Source organism: Panthera pardus, unplaced genomic scaffold, assembly GCF_024362965.1.
Source record: "Panthera pardus isolate Hobbes unplaced genomic scaffold, ASM2436296v1 HiC_scaffold_25, whole genome shotgun sequence".
NCBI lineage: Eukaryota > Metazoa > Chordata > Mammalia > Carnivora > Felidae > Panthera > Panthera pardus.
Genome location: NW_026526821.1, coordinates 59,835,813 through 59,854,424, shown reverse-complemented (window position 1 = coordinate 59,854,424; position 18,612 = coordinate 59,835,813). Strand labels below are relative to the sequence as shown.

Below are 18,612 nucleotides of genomic sequence, written 5' to 3'. Positions count from 1 at the left end.
TGAAACACTTTAGGCTTCAGGCATGCAGACATCTTAGAAGAAGCCTGGGAGATGAGACTCCTCTCTAGGAGTAAGAGATCTTGTGGGATTTTGTGAGGATGCTTTGGAATTTCCTTGGAAAAAGTGTTAATGCATTTTGAGAAGAAAAGCTGGAGGAAGTAAACCTTATTAAAGCCAATGGTCTTTATTAATTGCTTGGGTTAGATTTTTATCACGTACTTAAAGACACAGCCAAGAGCACATGGTTTCATCAGTAATAGTGTTCGTAATGTTGGTGCTTAATAGACCATTACAACTACTTGGATTAAAATAGTGACTATCAACACAGATTCTGGACTTCCTCCATAACCACACCCGAATGCTCTAACAAGAAGCCCCAAATAAATATCACATTAAGAAAAATGAACTTCAGCTATTTTAATATTGAATAACTAGACACAAATGAAAATAGTATTTGACCTTATAAATACAGCACTTTAATCAACGCTACAATGGGTACATTTTTACAGCATAAATTACTGTACACAATTGTCCTACTTAAAATCCTCTTCAATTCTGGAAACAGTTGTAAGACCAATTCCTGTAAGAGGAGACGATAAAGGCCCTGTAATCTGGTTTTGCAGCTGCTAAAATTGGATCAGTGGAAAAGTCTCGTGGGACATAAGCAGGTTCCCAGGTTGCTGACAGACAGCTCTCCCAAGACCGAGATACACAATTTGAAACGGTGTTTGATGTGACATGCTATATAGGAATATTGAGTTAGCGTTGCCAACTCCATGAATAAACATCTAAGATGATACAGGATAAAAGGGTGGAATTTAAAATTCCTGCTCTGACTGAGGCAAACTTACATGGGAGTGACTTTCAACTTGATTCCACAGAACCATAGAGTAAGCTGCTATTTATTATGCTGTAGTAGGAGTGTTCCATAACATCCTGCCTGAGAAAAGGCAGTATAGCATCCAAGTGCCTAGCTAGTGTATCGACACCTCCTCATGCTAATAAACCCCATGTTGCCATTCTAGATTTTTTTTTTTTACCTAAATACTCAGAATTCACACTGGATAAGGTGTTGTGCTTTTGTGGAAAGGGTGTTAGTATCGATTTGGGCCTAAATGAGGATGGATCTTGTAAGACCTTCAGCGATTGCTCTTTTGTACTGGAGAAAACCTAGGGATTTTCCAATAGGGATGAAAAGAAAAAAAAGCCCTTTTCAATGGGTATTTCATGATTATTTTGGTTACATCAAAGCACTGATTTAGGGATACAAGGAAGCCCTGTGTCTAAGTCATATAAATATTAGATAAAAGCTAAAAACTTCTATCCAACATTGAGGACCTTGACCGCAGTGGTATGAAACATTCAGATTAGTCAGATTTCCAGTTTTCGTTTCAATGTTTGGGGCTAGAATATACAGTCTCTAGTTGGGCATCACAAAAATTACTAAGGTCTTACGTTGATTTTTCCCTCTCCTGGTACACTGACTAAAATGTAGCCTACAATTAAGTGATTATGTTGAGGCAACCTAACCCACTAGAGAAAATATTTACCTTCTCTCAAGAGAGGTTTCCTTTTTCCTGAAGCTCATGACATACCCAAGTCCCTTATGACAGATCTCCTTTCTCAGGAATAAACCTCCCAAAGAAGCTTATCTTCCACCTCCTGGCCCCAGACAGACAGACAAACAAACAAACAATCAGAGGCACAAGGTGCACATGTAGCCAACTCAGCCTCCTGGCACTCAAAGAAACACCATGAGAGTATGGAAAATGAGACTGTGCTGTGTTCTCTGGCTCTATGAAGATATTGAAACATGGTGTTCAATAAGTAAGTTTTCTCCTGGAAGAGGCGCACACTGGAAGCTTGGACCCAATGTTCCTTCTTCCCCTTTCCATCTGGACACCCCTTGATTTCTTAAGGCTGGGACTGGATGAGAAAGGGGAGGGGCGATTGCACCACCAACTGGGGTACTTGGTAGCCCTGCTGCTCTTGGCAAGGACTCTCCCTCCCCGCCGCCGTCATTGGTCTTAGAGCTCTGCCTACAGGCAGGATGGACTCAAAGCGGTAATGACAAAGGCTGAAGAGTCTTATCAAAGGGTCTGTGGTTATCCCACTGTCATCTTCCTGGTCCTCTGGAATCTAGTCAGGGTTGGGACAGAGTCCCATGCCCTGCATCACACACCTTTGTATCTTGGTGCCTGTAGATACAGTATATTTCTGTTGCTTCTGTGCTGACAATAATGCGTGACTCTTGCTGAGTGTGACAGCTGGGGATCTCAAAATGCTTGCCCAGATCTGTTGATCCTCACACTCTGTCTGAGGTCGTGGGTGTTCTGAGTTACATTTCACATAGAGGAAACTGAAGTATACAAGGGAGCTTTATTCAAAGATCAGGTGCAGCAGGTGAAGGAGGGGAGTGTTTTCCTGAGTTCTCATCCCAACATCACTGAGTTCTAATATTGAATCCTTGTTTTCTTAAAGCTTCCACTGTCTCTAGTAACTGTTCATCTAAAAAGTCAAGATACTAAACCTGACATATAGAACTTAGAAGGGAAAAAAAAAACCAAAGGAACAAAAAAATAATCCAGCTCACAGGGCAGGACACTTTTGGGTTGAGCTGGCAGCCCTAGGAACTTCAGAAGATTAATAATCAGGTTGCAAATTACTCAAAGGAAAGTGTTAATATTGATATTTCACCACACAAATAGGCCCCAGAGATAGCTGGTGAGGCCACAAACGTGTCTGTCACCAAAGATTAGTGTGTTATGTGCTTAGAATTTTTGACATCTCAACTACATGGCCATACTTTAGGCTTTGTGATCTCTCATTTTGTAGGATGGGGGTAACAGAGGAGACTTTAATAAGTCATGTATCTTTGACTACTGTGAATAGAATGCTGTTCAGTCAAGCAGTGTGTATTCCTCAGTGTTAAGTATTTTCTCTTTGCTCATCTGGACATCTAGAAATCAAGAGATGATAAATGCTGGGGAAAAAGTGAGTTTTGTTTTATGGAAAACTGAAAAAGGGTTGAAGAACAATACAGGAACCAGAATATTGTAATTATTTTTCTAACCAAGCACCACTGTTTGAAAAGCCTAAACACTGGTACTATTTGACATTGTCTTTGGATATATTTTCCGATGAGCTTTTCCTATGTCAGAAATGAGTAGAAAACAAGTCCTTGATTCAGCTTTCCAGGCCTCATCATTACTTCCTGATGCTTCAAGACAAATGCCAATGATTGTTTTGACTTGCAGTTAGTACCTTGAGTTCATCCCTCGGATCAATGTGTTTAAAACTGGCTGTTAAGAGGTGGATTTTCAAAGCAACACATAGGGGTTTAATCCCCTGATTCCCATTACTCGAAGAGCTGTGAAGCTGACTCCCCTTGGAGCCAGCCCCAAATTACCCTCTGCTGCCTCAGAATGCCAATTAAATAATAAAAACCAAAACTGTGGTCAGATGTAATTAGTTTGAGAACAGAGTTTTATAATTTCCCTCATGCCACACAAACAAATTGACCCCTCTGATGACATATACAGAATAATTCAGTTTGGACAAAGAGAACACAGATCTCAAATCTGAACATTTCTTGTGCTATTTGTTAGGAAGTTGTAATAATGAAAACTGTGCTTGAAAAATTGTTGGAAATGCAGTTTATGTTGTTAGGTTTTCTTTCTTTCATTAAAAAATGTCTTTCAAGACTCCAGTTGGTCCGTGTTTCATTGAAAATGTGTTACTTCTTAAAAATATGATTCTGATTAGTATAGACTTCAATAGCAGGCAAACTGTGTAAGAGAAAGACAGTTCTTGAAAGACTGTTGAGTGTTTCTTAGCCCAAACCACTTCTGAAAAGAGTATCAAGGTCCCTGGAGCAAGCAAAGCCAGTCCCCTGTCCTGGCCATTTCTGGGATGAGGTGGTCTCCATAGTGGCCCCGAGTTAGGGTCCTCTTGCAAGACAAGACAATTTGAATCTAAGGGTAGGGGCTGGGTAAGGTGAAAAAGTCATTCTGTTTTTGTTGCTGTTTCTGCTTCTTTGGGAAGGAATGGATTGAAAAAATTTGGGGAGAACAGTAAAAATAAGGTTAAGAAAAAACCCTCCCACACAGAGAGATATATAATGGCAAGCCACTGTTCTAATATTTCTGTCTTCATTAGTTCAAAATTCTCCTATTTTACTCAACCAAATATTGCAAACATTATTCCACCTTGTTGGTCCGAGTTGAAAAAACCTGGCACATATAAGTTAACTTGTGTCATTAAGGAATATTAGGTAAAACAGTATACCAGGACTACTGGGTAGACAGGCATCAATGCAGTCATCAATATGAACTCCTCAAGCTTTCTATTCAGCATTTTCTGGGACACTGGGGGTGTTCTTCTGCACATGCATGTGTGCATATATGTGCTGGGAAATGGGAAAGACAAGTTGTAAACTAGTTATAATGCAAGAGAACATGCTTCCATCTTGACTGTGAAAAATGTCAGGCCTATAGTAATGAAAATCCATGGAAGCTACATTTAAAAGATTCATGAAACAACAAGGTTGCTTCTGAAGAGATTATGAACGAGGGACCAGAATTCTTATTTGAACGTATTTTGATTCTGAAGTTTCCTTGTAAAAATATTCACAGAAATTGGTGGACATTTTTTTTTTTACATACAACTCGGTTTCTCTCATTTACAACATAAGTCATTTAATGTAACATTTGCAACCTTAGAAAGGCAGACATATTTAATCCAAGTCAGTTTATAAATTCCAATTTCACATGGATTAAAAACTGCAGATAAATTAAGTCACAATAATATCCTGTACATGCATTAAGGCTGGTGACTGCTAAAGTCTCTTGGGTATCTACAAACAGGAAATCACACACAGATTACTGGGTCTGAAGAGTGTCTACATCATTAAAAAAATCTTGCTTTTTTTTTTTTTTTGTTTTGCTTTTTTTTTGGTGATACAGGTTTCAACAGTAACTCTGGAAAACTGTGAAAAATGTTATTTAAAAATATATATGTATATACTACTGCACAGTTTCAAAGATGTGATTCATAAATAATGTTGGCTGCACTGATTAAGTTTTAACAATTACTGCACTTCCAAGGTGATGCGAACACGCAGCGACTTATACTCAATGTTAGGCACTAGTAATATCCTTCAGGCATACTACAGTTTTATGTTAGCTGTATTGTACATATATATTTTTAAATGTATGCATTTATACAAACTGTGTATATCATGTATGGGATGTCAGAAATGTACACATCACTGTTATATAATACACACATCATTGTTTTACATACTAGGATAAGTTTTAGTGCAGAAAATCTCATTGCATTGCATTCCATGTGTTCGATCTAGTACACAATTTGTCAACTCTTCAGATTATTTTTCCAGTACATTCTTCTTTAGATAGGGGGTCCGAGTTTCTGTCTGCAATCTGCAAGTTTCCAGAAATATCTGTTTTAATCAAACCTCACTTTCCAGGCACACTCCTTCACATAAGTCTGATCTCTGTAGAGAGTAGTAACAAATCCCAAATTTTGATCAGGAATATATTTGGGTTACTTTCAAAGGTAACTCTAACATTGTGATAAAGGAAGGCATCCACTCAGGTCATGGAAGGATAAGGTCAGTCGAACTTATGTTGAACTTCTGAGGAAATTATATGTCTTCAAAGAGAAAAAAATGATAGTATGTTTAAATGGGAGCATCTGTGGAAAAATATACATAAGACTGTCAACAGTGGTTGTCTTTCAGGGATGGGACGTGCTACCTTCTACTTTCTACATTGCTGTATTGTTTGAATCTTTACAATGAGCATGTATTACTTTTATAATCCAAAAACACAAGAAAGGTATTTCTACTTTGAACAAAGCTAAATAAAAGGAATAAGTCATGAATGACTTTCACAAGTAACAGTCAGAAGATGGTTCCTTACCAAAATCATCTATGCCAAAGCCAACAAAAACTGCTGCCCTCACGTGGTCAGTTGATGAGATCAAAGACAGGGAGAGGAACTGCATGCTCTGACCATCTCCAAGATGACGACTTCCAAGTGTTTTTTTTGCGGGCCACGGGCCACGTAAGTGCTGATAAAATGCTGTGGGCACAATCAGCCAGGGGCCTCCTGTGGGTCTACATGGGGTTTTGTGGGTAAGCATGTTATGGGCCGCTACAAGACCCATGGCTTTGAGGATGGGCAGGGCCAGAAAGCACCCAGGGGATGCACGATGGACCCTGAGGTTCATCCCTTTGAGAGTTTCAGCATTTCATCAGGATTCATCAAGGGTAACTAGAACTAAGCTTTAGTCCTCCAAAAAAAAAAAATCCAAAATTTCCCAAGTTAGACTCAAATTTCCAACATAGGATGGGATCGCAAACTCTGCCAATAGCTAGTGAAAGGGATGTGAGGCGCCCCACAGTTGGACAAATGTAAAATAGAAATACTGGTAACATTTCAGGGCCAAAGCCAAATGCAAATTTCACAAACCCTTCACTGGCTTCATTTCACTTCAGACCCTTCACTTTAAATTCATTTCAAATCACCTAAGTTGTTCAATCATTTGTACAGTTTTGAATCAGTGCTTAGAATGACAGCAGTCTTATTTCCCATCTACAGATCAGGTGACAAAAATGTTAACATTACAACCAAAGCAGTAAGAGCATCAGGGAAAGCATATATCACAATCTACCATAACTGTTTTGTGCCAGCATCACCTTGGAAAATGGAGCGTTCCACATACTGCATCACCTGTCTCTTTCTCAGACCATCCTGGTGCAATTCTGTCAAGTGAGAGGCTTCAAGCACATTATTTTTGCTTTTAAGGACATGGCAAGGTATATCCTCTTTTGCAGAAGTTTTTCTTCTTACCAGTATTTTTTATATTCAAATATATTTAACAAGAAGACTAAATCTAGGGCATGACAAGAGACTATAAAAGAAGTAAGTTTCATACAAAGACTGTAAACAAGATGTCAAAAAACTAAAATGTAAACTTAATTGAAAAGAAAAGAATCAAGGGCAAGACGTAAACATACCAGACGTACAGGATGCAAACATGATGTTCTAGTCATTGCTACCCCAAACAGGGTTGTGATCATTGCAAAAATAACTCACCCCACACTTATTAATAAGCAGCTTGCAAATCAAAGCCTGAAACATATCCCCCAGATCAAAATGCTATTAGAGGCCTGCATTCTGCACAAAGAGTGAGAGGGTGAGACAGTCTCACGATAGCAAATATTTCTCAGCCTGATAAGCAGCAGATACAGACTCCTAGTGAAGAAACGTTCTAGGCAATGTCCCATTTGGCCAAGAAAATTTGCAAGAAAGCTATCGTGGGAAGAAAAGACTTGAAACATATTGGCTGACAAATGCCATGTGGCTCTATGGCTGCTGTGTCACAGTGGCAGGAAGAAAACACACGTGGGCTGGGCAGGCTTACTGTTCCACGTGCAGAAGGTTTCAATTCCCAACTGAGCTCCAAGCTCAGTTGTCTGTTCTTGTTGGTCAGCTTTCAATGACACTGTTTTTACCAAATCCCAGTGCCATTTTCATATGATTTTGGGGGCAGGGCAGGGAAGGCCTGTGGGATTTGATCCATTTGCTTATAACGCATTTAGTTGATAATAAAGTTGGATGGAAGGGTGTGTGTTAGACAAAAGGCAAGGTATTTGGTAACATGCAATCTAGTAAACGTCCAGCACAAAAATAACTGACTTTTTTTCGTTATTCAATTATCCATAATACACAAAATCAAAAATTAATTGGGGAATAGTATTTTAATACTGAAAGTAATCAACACATATAAGAACTAGGTTCATCTTAACTGGCAGTCAAGCTTTTGGTGTGCTGTATTGCACCTGGTTAACTAACCCATGAGATTTTGGTTGAATGTTCTAAGAAGTCATGGTTTAGCTTTGAAATAGAAAGTGTGTGTGTGTGTGATTTTGTGCGTGCGTGCATGTGTGTAAGTGTATATTCTCTAATCAGAAAACTCTGATCACTTTGTCTAGCTTGGGATTATGAAAACTAGACAAAAATGTATTTTAAAGAGCTGTATATCTTACACACATACACAGGCAACTTCTTTTACGCGCACACATACAAACACACATGCCCTGGGAAAAGACCATTGTTCGATGCTGAGAAAATATTCACCGCAGTTCGATAAATGCTGTGGCTGGGAATTTCAGTAGCACAGTGTCCAGAAACATTGAGCCGTCCATGGAGGTGAGAGCACAATCCAGCTCGGGGGCAAGTTCCCTATGACAGGTGGGTGCTGTTCCGCAGCCAGTGCAGGCCCTGCTGGGAGTATTGGACCAGGTGCTCCATGCTGCTGTGCAGGGTGACAGGCCCCATGAGCAAATCCAGGTCGTTGAAGAATTCTAGAGGACAGAGAGAGTCGTTTAAGTGACGCACGTGCTGAGCGTGCTACCCTGAGAGACCTGAGTGACTTAAGAAAAAATTCCATTCACAGTCTCTATATAAATCATGCACTCTCTATTCCATCAGGCAACTTTAGCATTCCACTGGACAAAATAAAACCCAAAGGTAGAGAACTCATCCTATATCCAATTAATTCTATTGGCCATTTCTCATTTATTTATGTATTTATTTTAAAATTTTATTTAAATCCAAGTTAGTTAACATACAGCGTAATAATGACTTCAGGAGTAGAATTTTGGGATTCCTCACTTACATATAACACCCAGTGCTCATCCCAACAAGTGTCCTCCTTAATGCCCACCCCCACTCCCACCTCCCCTCCAGCAACCCTCAATTTGTTCTCTGTATTTAAGGGTTTCTTATGGTTCCCCTCCCTCTCTCTTTTTATCTTATTTCTCATTCAAACGAATAACATTTACTGGGCCAAATGGCAAAGAAAATTTACTTCCTTAGAGTGCATTGTCCTTGTGCACGAATGCATCCTGCCCTAGATGTGGCTTATGGCTCTGTCACCCCTTAATACTGTACTCAACTGTAGCATGTGCTGAACCCCTGCAGTGAGTCCAAGGCAGAAGGGTCCAGGACCTTGGGGTCAGGTCAGAGATGGGTTCTGAAAAACCCCTACTGAGGTCACCTTCTAGTCCTGGGACATTCTCTAGGTCTGTGCCTTCGTTAACATTTATTATGTGCTGAGGCACTGTGCTAGGTGCAGGGGGTAGAGGTAGGGGGTACAGAAGACGAATAAGGTGCAGGCTCTGCTCTCTCAGAGATCACGGGATAGTGACTCAGAGAAACAATGGCTCATATGGCTGTTATACTGTCATAACTGGATCACTGAACAACAGTCTTTGAAAGTGAGAACCTGGGAGTTTTTCAAAGTTCCTCATATACATGCTGAATGATGTCCTGCCGGAGAAGGCGAGGGAGAGATTAGAGAAGACTCTGAGGTGGTGGGGAGGGAAGCCAAGGCAGGAATCCAGGAGCAGAACTGGGGAGGAGGGGGCAGGTCCAGGAAAAACGCCGACTTTACACTGGACATGTAGCATTGAGCCCTCTGGTAGGAGACATCCAGTAGGCAGCTGGCAGTGCCATCTGGAGTGTGGCCTGCTCAGGGTCTCCCAAACTGGCCATGTCAATTTTTATACATCCTGTCCCTTCTGTTGTGTCCACCGGGGATGCCCACCCCACTCCATCTCAGCTACACAACGACTATTTGCCTTTCCAAACCCTGTTCCCTGTCAATTCCTCTAGAGGCCTCTCCTGGTGGCCTCAGTCCCCTGGCATTGACCTCCCTGGCATTCCCATTAGATTTTCAGGGTGTGTCACCTCTGGGATGCATGTTATGTACTATCCGGTTTTATTACCAATTTCATGTACTCAGGACCCACGTGCTTATCTATGCCATTAATTCCTCATCTCATTGTGAACATTCTGGTCTTGTCCTCAGAAGCTTATGCTTTTGTGGGAACAGAATTCGCACTTAATGGCTTGAAAGTGAACTCAGATTTGTGCTCTCCTGCTGTGGGAGGGAGAGTAGTAAATTGGTATAATCATTTGGGAGAAAAGTTAATATATATTAAGATATATAACAATATATATCTTAAAAGAATCTATAGCTGTTGACCTCCAAATTCTCCCTTGTATGAAAATAATCAGAATATAGACAATGATTTATATAAGGAGATTTGTCATAACATTATTCGTAGTAGAACAAGAGTTGGAAGTGACATAAATGTCCAACAAGAAGGGAATGGTTTTGAGAAATCATGATACTTTATGACTGTAAAACCACTATTATGACAGTCTTCTAGAACATTATAAAAGAGTTTTTGAACTAGTTAGTGGCATGGGAAAATGCCTGATATTGTTAAATGGAAACAGGATATAAAACTGTATATGAACTATAATCTTATTTTGGCAAGAATTGTGCATGTTTGGAGAAGACTAGAGGAAACTTCGGTAGAATGTTAACAGTAATTATCTCTTGGTGATAAGATTACTGATAATTAAAAAATGTTTTTTCCTGTAGTTTTCCACACTTTACAAATTTAGCCACAGTAGACATGCATTTGTTTTATAATCTGTGAAAACAAACCTTACTTAAAGAGAAATAGAACTTAACTGCTGCCTATAAAACACTCTCTTTTCAGTGGCAAGCAGCTATCACTTATGCAGCCAGGAACATTCATCCTCATTAATTAATAGTTAAATGTTTCAGGTCCCTAGTTGTATTCTAGGCACCGTGCAGGTCTTGGGAACACTAAGCTGAATAGAACGTTACCCCTACCTTCACAGAGCTCACAGTCTCAAAGAAGAGCATATGTGTATATATCTCTATCTGTATTTACACCATTTCTATGTATCTGTATCATATCTATGTCCACCTCCATCTCTAATCTCCTATAGTCAAGATTAAGGTAGGTTAAGGCACGAGAGACCCTGAGTGAGGGTGGGAAGTCAGGAAAAGTTGTTCACAGCTTCTACCGTCTCCTCTGGTAAATGACGAAAACTTGCTCAATGATGTCCCGCGTCAGGCTGGCTCCCTGGGTTGTGGTTGGAACCACACACACACACTTCCTAGAGGCTCACACACCTCTGTTTTCCTTGGCCAGGTTGTCTGCCATCTCCCAGTAGTCATAGCTGTGGAGAATGCTGTTGGTGATGCTGACGTGGTTGGCTGCCATCTGGTGGATGCGCTGTGGGATGCTGACGATGGTCGAAGGGGACAGGGTGTTGGCATTGGAGAGGCTCCCCTGAGATCCCACGGAGCTGGTCGGAGAGGGGTTGGGAGACATGGGGGATGGGGTTCCAGTGCTCCTGGAAGGAGAGAGCGTAGAAAAAAACAAGAGTAGGGGGGCTGGTACCAGGTGGGGTAGAACAGCCCCCCAGGGTGCTGTAAGCAAAGTAGCACATGGCCCAGCATCATGCAGTGCCTCATTTATCACCTTTACTTTGGAGAAATGAACTTACTTTCCACTGGCTCCCCATGGAGATGGGGCTTGGGCAGCTTTAGATGAATTCTGCAGGAAAAGAAAAACGTTGACAGTGAGTACCATCTGTTTAAGTTTAAACAGCTGACGATAACGTGTTCTCAGGTGACCTTTGAGAGACGTAATGGCAGAGGCTGCAGATAAAATAAAGATTCACAGAAATTGGATCTGGGAAGTTACAATTACTAGGCTACTGGTTTCTTTTCTGGAAGCTGGTGGGGGGCAGCTGCATGGCCTGCAGGCATCCACCATGGGCTACAATGAAGAGCTCAACCCACAGGCTGGGTTTTCATGCACCAAATTCTGTGTACCAAATTAAATCATAATCCTAAGGGTCTGTTGAATCCTAAACCAGCCTAAGTTTTTTCAACTAGCTTAATTTTTCTGAAAAGGAAAAAAGGAGCAGGACCGCACCTTCCCCCTGCCACACCCACGGGGAACACCTTATATTTAAATGTAGGGCATATCTACAGAAACCACTGCCATACATTTAATGCCTGAAAATATATGAGACATCAGATTCTATTGTTTTGACTTATGAAGTTTAGAAGTATTTGTCTTAAAGGAAAGTGCTGTTGAAGTTTTCTAAAAGAACAAATTAAAATATATGTGCGTAACAGAGTATTCAAAAACTGACTTATCTGAGTATTTTGACCTAGGATGTTATGTTACATAAGCCAGTTGTTTGCATCAGGCATTGAAAAGAAGTTTTGACTTTGGCAAGGAAAGCTGCTAAATGTACAGACAGATTTCCTCTCTGAGAGTCTGATAATGCGTTCTTGGCCTAAGTCTATGGGACTATTAAAGAAAAAAATGGTCTTTAACGTTTATTTATTTTTGAGACAGAGAGAGACAGAGCAAGAATGGGGGAGGGGCAGAGAGAGAGGGAGACACAGAACCAGAAGCAGGCTCCAGGCTCTGAGCCATCAGCCCAGAGCCCGACGTGGGGCTCGAACTCACAGACTGTGAGATCGTGACCTGAGCCGAAGTCGGACGCCCAACTGACTGAGCCACCCAGGTGCCCTGGAAAAAAATGGTCTTTATGATACTGATGTGAATTTTGCCTTCCAGAGAGAAGAAAACAGCCTCAGCCTGGTACCCCAGAGACAAGGTGTTTCTTTGGTTAAAAAGGACTTTATGAAGTGGTAAGTGATTTTTAGTTTTTTAGCGGAGTTGTTACCAGAATGGTAAGAAATGGCCTTACAGGTGGAAATTCTACTATTGCCTTCATGCCTCTTCTACTCCCAGTAAGCCCTGTGACCAAAAGCATGAGTGGGAATCAAGTCCTTTATTCAGAGGCAGCTCTGTATTGATAAAACACTTTGCTTATGGACAAATTATCATTGCCACCTGAAGGTTTCATAATCTCTGAACTTAAAATATCTTTTTTTTTAATATATGAAATTTATTGTCAAATTGGTTTCCATACAACACCCAGTGCTCATCCCAAAAGGTGCCCTCCTCAATACCCATCACCCACCCTCCCCTCCCTCCCACCCCTCATCAGCCCTCAGTTTGTTCTCAGTTTTTAAGAGTCTCTTATGCTTTGGCTCTCTCCCACTCTAACCTCTTTTTTTTTTCCCTTCCCCTCCCCCATGGATTCCTGTTAAGTTTCTCCACATAAGATCCACATAAGAAAGAACACATATGGTATCTGTCTTTCTCTGTATGGCTTATTTCACTTAGTATAACACTCTCCAGTTCCATCCACGTTGCTACAAAGGGCCATATTTCATTCTTTCTCATTGTCACGTAGTACTCCATTGTGTATATAAACCATAATTTCTTTATCCATTCATCAGTTGATGGACATTTAGGCTCTTTCCATAATTTGGCTATTGTTGAGAGTGCTGCTATAAACATTGGGGTACAAGTGCCCCTATGCATCAGTACTCCTGTATCCCTTGGGTAAATTCCTAGAAGTGCTACTGCTGGGTCATAGGGTAGGTCTATATTTAATAAAATATCTTTTTTTAATGCTTATTTATTTTTGAAAGACACAGAGAGCATGAGCAGGGGAGGGACAGAGAGAGAGGGAGACAGAGAATCTGAAGCAGGCTGTCAGCAGAAAGCCTGATGCGGGGCTTGAGCCCATAAACCATGAGATCATGATCTGAGCCAAAGTCTGATGTTCAACCAACTGAGCCACCCAGGTGCCCTCATAGTCTCTGAACTTTATACTGTAAAGGCATTTCAATGGCCTTTAATTAAGGGTAGCCACCAATAGCCCCTGGAGGGGAAACTCTGATATTTAAGTTGTGTTCTTTGTCCATTCTGTACATATTCATGGATGGCATACATAGGCTAAGAACTTCCTATATCCCTTAAAAGTTATGTTGTAATCTCTGTAGCTTACAGAGTTCAGATTCCTTTTTTATTCAAGCATTTTCTTTTCTTTTCTTTTTTTGACTGTAGTAATGTTCTTCAGTATTAGCTCTTAGATTCTGACTTTCTGGAAGTAAAGGAATAGACTTAGTGTCTGTTCTTGTCATTATGACACAGAACGGTCAATGTGTCAAAACAGTTATCTCCTTGCCTTAGCACCTGGTTACTTTACACACGTGACCAGGAAGGAGCTGGCATGCTGGTCATAGCCCACAGAACCTCCAACGTAGCCTGGTCATCTGAGAAGTGGAGGTTGGGGATTAAAGGATCTAAAATGATGGTGTGTATCTGACATGGGGTTGGTGGAGGTGGAAATGCTATAATTTCTTGTTTCTATAGACAAATGGGCAGCAAAGGGGCTGAGAAATCTCAAATGAATAACTTCATGTCCACTTCACAAGTACATCAGAGAAGGTTTTCTTTTTTTATTCTCCCAGTGAAAATGATTTCATTTCCTGAAATAGGGAAAAGTTAGCATATTTTCCAATCCTACCCTTATATTTACCCACTACCTCTGAGTTCTAACAAGCCATTTCTTATCATTTAAAGCAATGCCTTGATTAAAAGTTAAATTAGCTACTGGAGAGAACTATGAGGAAGTTCTAAGTAGTTACCTCTAAGAGGAAGAAGCTCTAAAGGAACATGAGAAATTTGTTAGCTATAAAGAGGAATTTCCTAGGACACTAATATTCTTTCTCTTGAGGCCATAAAAATACTTGGACACAAGGCAGGGAGATAAATTAGATGGACTCTCAAGGCCATTCTTTGAGCCTTGAACACCATGAGTATGTCATAAAGGGGGTTAGTGTTGATATCAGAGGGTTCCTGTATTATCCCCAAAGCCATGAATTCTACCAGGCTCCTCGAAAATGTCCATGACAGAGAGACCAGTGGATACAAGCAATAATGTTGCCCATTAGCCAGATAGTACCTTGAAATAGTCGATAAGTGCTTTTGAGTACTTCACAGCATGGTCCCTTTTGAGTCGAAACATCCGCCAGTACAGGAGAGCCAGGCATCGATAACTGCAGCAGAAAGAGAGAAATGGGCCCTGAAAGCATGAGTATGTCCTTTGCAAACAAGACTTAAAAAAAAAAACAAAACTCTTGTTCTAAGGCACTCAGCATTTATATCATGATTATATATATGTAATATTTTTAAACTTACATTTACGTCTGAAAAGTATCTGACCTTCCTTTAGTTCAAAAGATAGAATTCAAAACTTCAAGGAGTTATTCCATAAACATATCTACCACTATATCACAGCTTTATTGCTTCTTTGTTGGGGCCAAGGGACAGGCCATTTTCTTCTTCCACCACTAGAGGACAGTCTCTCTCCATGGGAGGAGTGAGGGAGCATTAGCACAGAGCTTTCCCAGTCACTGGGAAACTCACTGGGGGAGTTTCAGGGCAGAGCCACCTTACTTTGATTTCTCTGGTGCCGTGACTTCTGCACCTTCGGCTTTGTTGAAAGAAAAGCTCTTCCACCTGTTTGTATTCCCTTCACTTTTAAACTACTTTACTGGACTGTATAAGTAGTTCAAATTAATATATATGAATACTTTATAAACAGCAAAAACTCAAGGCTGAGAGTATCATTATTTTATTATTTTACATTTATTATTTACATATTAGTATTCTATCTTCTATAATATTAGGTATTAATCATCATTAATGTGTTAATCCTAATAATGGAACTTTACGTTTGAAAACAACAAAGAAAGCATTTACTGAGACATACCCTCTGCTTTTCCCTGGTGCTTTTCCCTCAATTATTTGCTAACTCAGTTCTGGTGCTGACATGCTAGAATGCCAATGTACCAACTACAACTTGCTAGTGTCTTCTGAGCACAAAAAATTGCAGATGGTGTGACAATGCAAAACTACCTGAGACCCTCTCTTTCTGAATGTTGCTGTTATTTTTTTTGAGACTTGATTCTCTGACTTGCAGATCAGGTTCTAGAGTAGAATATGAACCACTGGAGAGCAAAAAATGTTGGATCCCTATATAGGAGGAACCAAGACAGGTGTCCTATGATTTGGGAGAATGAGGTGAGGTGTTCCAAGGAGATATAATGGGGAAAATTGTTATTATTATATTCACATAGTCATTACCATTGTAATCACTACAGATACAGAAAAAAAACCTATTACATGCTGGTGAACAGTTTAAAAGAAATGCTTCTGTTATTACAGTGTAATAAGCTGTTTCTCTGATGTGTTGAGAACTTCAGGGCACCATCTTGTTTTAGTCATAATAATCCTACATGTAAACAAACAAATGGATTATTTTGATTGTGTCTAAAGTGTCAAACACAAGAGAAATTACATTTGGCACAACTCACATTCAAATTATTAAAACACAGACCTACCTGATTTTAAAGTTGTGCATGCACTCACATACATACAAATACACAGAAAAAATTATCCTTGTGTAATGGACCTGTTGACTCTCAATCACTGTGAATTCACATCATGCTTGGTAGGCCAGCAAGAAATTGTGTGGGCTCACCCCAGCCACCATCAGAACTGCATTTGTTTTTGCATGATAGAAGGTAGTAGAAAAATGTACACATTTCAGCAGTTGGTTTGCCAATGAAGGTATACATGGCTGTGGAGGCTATTTTAAGTTGATATCATGCACTTACCATAATGCAGCCAGTTGTTTGTCTTCTGGTGTGGCATTAGGGCCTGAATGGGTTTTTAGTCTCATAGCATACCTAGGGGAAAGAAAGAAATGAAAAACCAAAGGAAAAAAAAAAGCTTTCTTGTTAACAACAGAACATCTTCTATGATGGAGGTTCCCTTTGCCCCAAAACTTAGTTTTTCATAGCACTTGCTATTAATTCTTAAAAGCTAGCTAATGCTGCCCCATTTTCCCTAAGCATTACACTACTGTGATGACTAGAACAAAATGACTTTAATGATTGTCCAGCTACTTTCTCCCCCTTAACAATACAAGTTCAAATGCTACCGGTGGTTGAGAGTGAGGCCAGTTCAAATATTATCTATGAATATAGTGACACATCCATTTTTATAAAATTTTGACTTATGGCTGAGTGGCTGACAAGATTGAGTGAAGTTCAATCCTTCCAAGCCAACCTTCAGAAAAATGTTCACTCCTTGTACTCAGATGAATGCTTGGATTCACCCCTTTTTCATTGTTATGGAACTCTTACTTTGATGGCTGTGTAAGTGTCCTAAAAAAGGTGGCTCTTTTGAACTTTACTTACTCCCATTTATTTCTCTAATCAAGGGGACAAATGGCCATTTCACTCTCCCAATAATATACCAAGTTACTTACAGACTCTTTGAGAGAGCGAACACATAGCTGAAATGGTCAGAGTCCTGGGTTCAAATCCTGGTTCAGCCTCTTATTAGTTGTGAGAGCTCAAATGAATGTCATTAAGCCTCGATTTCCTTATTGATAAAATATGATGAACACTGCTGATTACACAGTCTTGTTACAAGGATAGTATTTGTAGGTCATTGTAAATTGCTCAAGATATGATGCTATTATTATACTAGGTCTACAACATGCAGATTTGCAGTGCCTCTGAATAGATCTCTGCAGTTTTCCTAGTGGTTGTTCTGGGTATTTACAATATACGTGAGTTATCACAATTCATGGGTATTAACATGTTCCACTTTGAGTGGAGCATGAAAACCTTATTTCCATTTATGTCCCTTTACTCACTTTTAAATAACATTGTCTTGAGTATCAGATGGTGGTACAGTTTTTTTTAACCACTGAGTATGATTTATAAAACTCACGAAGAGGATAGTTTATTGCATGTGATCACATTTCTGTTCTTCCACTGTTCTTCATTCCTTCCTGACACTCCAATATTCCTTCATTTGTCATCTCCTTTAGTTTGAGGAACTTCCTTTAGCCCATCTTTATAGGTCAGAAACAAATACTTTTAGTTTTTCATATCTGAGAATATTTTTATTTCCTAGTCATTCCTGTATAATGAAGTTTCCCTGCATCTAAAATTCATTTTGATGGGTTTTTTTCTTTTACTAATTGAAAAATGTCATGCCACTCCCTTTTGGCCTCCATGGTTTCAGATGAGAAGTCTGCTGTCATACAAACTGTTGCTCCGCTACATTTCTCTCTGATTGTCTTCAGGATTTTTTTCCTTTGTCTTTAGTTTTCAGAAACGTAGTTATGATGTGTCTTGGCATGCATTTATTTTGGTTTATCCCACTTGGGTTTTTCTCAGCTTCTTGTACCTGTAGGTTTATATCTTTTGCCAAATTTGGCAAATTTCAGCCATTGCTTCTTCAAATACTCTTTTAATCCCACTCTCTTCCTCTCCCGAGACTCCAATGAGACACATGTTGGATCTTCTGTCATTGTGCTTGAGGCTTTATACATTTTTTTCAGTCTATTTCTTTTTGTTGCTTAGATTGGGTAAAGTCTATTTTCTGTTCTCAAGTTCACTGATTCTATCCTCTGTTGTCTTGCTGGGGAAGGTCTTCAAAAAAATGTGACTGCCAGTTGACCTGTGAGCTGGACCTGGATGATCAGAGCTTCATCTCCTCCCTTGTCCTTGAAATGTGGGTTCTATTTGCCTTTTCTGTTCCCAGAGGCTGCTCCAAGGACACAACCTTGAGACAGCGTGTGGTGTTAAGAACACCTTCACAGTATACTTGAGTGAACTCATTAAGGCCTCCATATAAACTTTAAGAATTGGTGGGCAAGTATGGGAATCCATTAATTTTATGGCCACTCAAGACCAGTCTTATATGTAAGTTCTCTTTGCTTATTAAACCTGCCA

At 40.0% G+C, this 18,612-nt stretch overlaps 1 protein-coding gene across 10 annotated transcripts in view; it reads right to left on the bottom strand.

The window, feature by feature from the left end:
* Window positions 1-402: 402 nt before the first annotated feature.
* The window catches only part of AFF3 (ALF transcription elongation factor 3), a 570,287-nt gene continuing 552,077 nt past the window's right edge, over window positions 403-18,612 (bottom strand). For all 10 annotated transcript variants that reach the window (XM_053890583.1, XM_053890586.1, XM_053890587.1 and 7 more), the window contains 5 exons: window positions 16,477-16,548; window positions 14,760-14,853; window positions 11,424-11,473; window positions 11,047-11,270; window positions 403-8,392 (listed from right to left, as the gene is read on the bottom strand). In XM_053890583.1, the coding sequence (XP_053746558.1) occupies window positions 8,271-8,392; window positions 11,047-11,270; window positions 11,424-11,473; window positions 14,760-14,853; window positions 16,477-16,548 (562 nt within the window). In that variant the 3' untranslated portion in view covers window positions 403-8,270. The remainder of the gene's footprint in view (window positions 8,393-11,046; window positions 11,271-11,423; window positions 11,474-14,759; window positions 14,854-16,476; window positions 16,549-18,612) is intronic.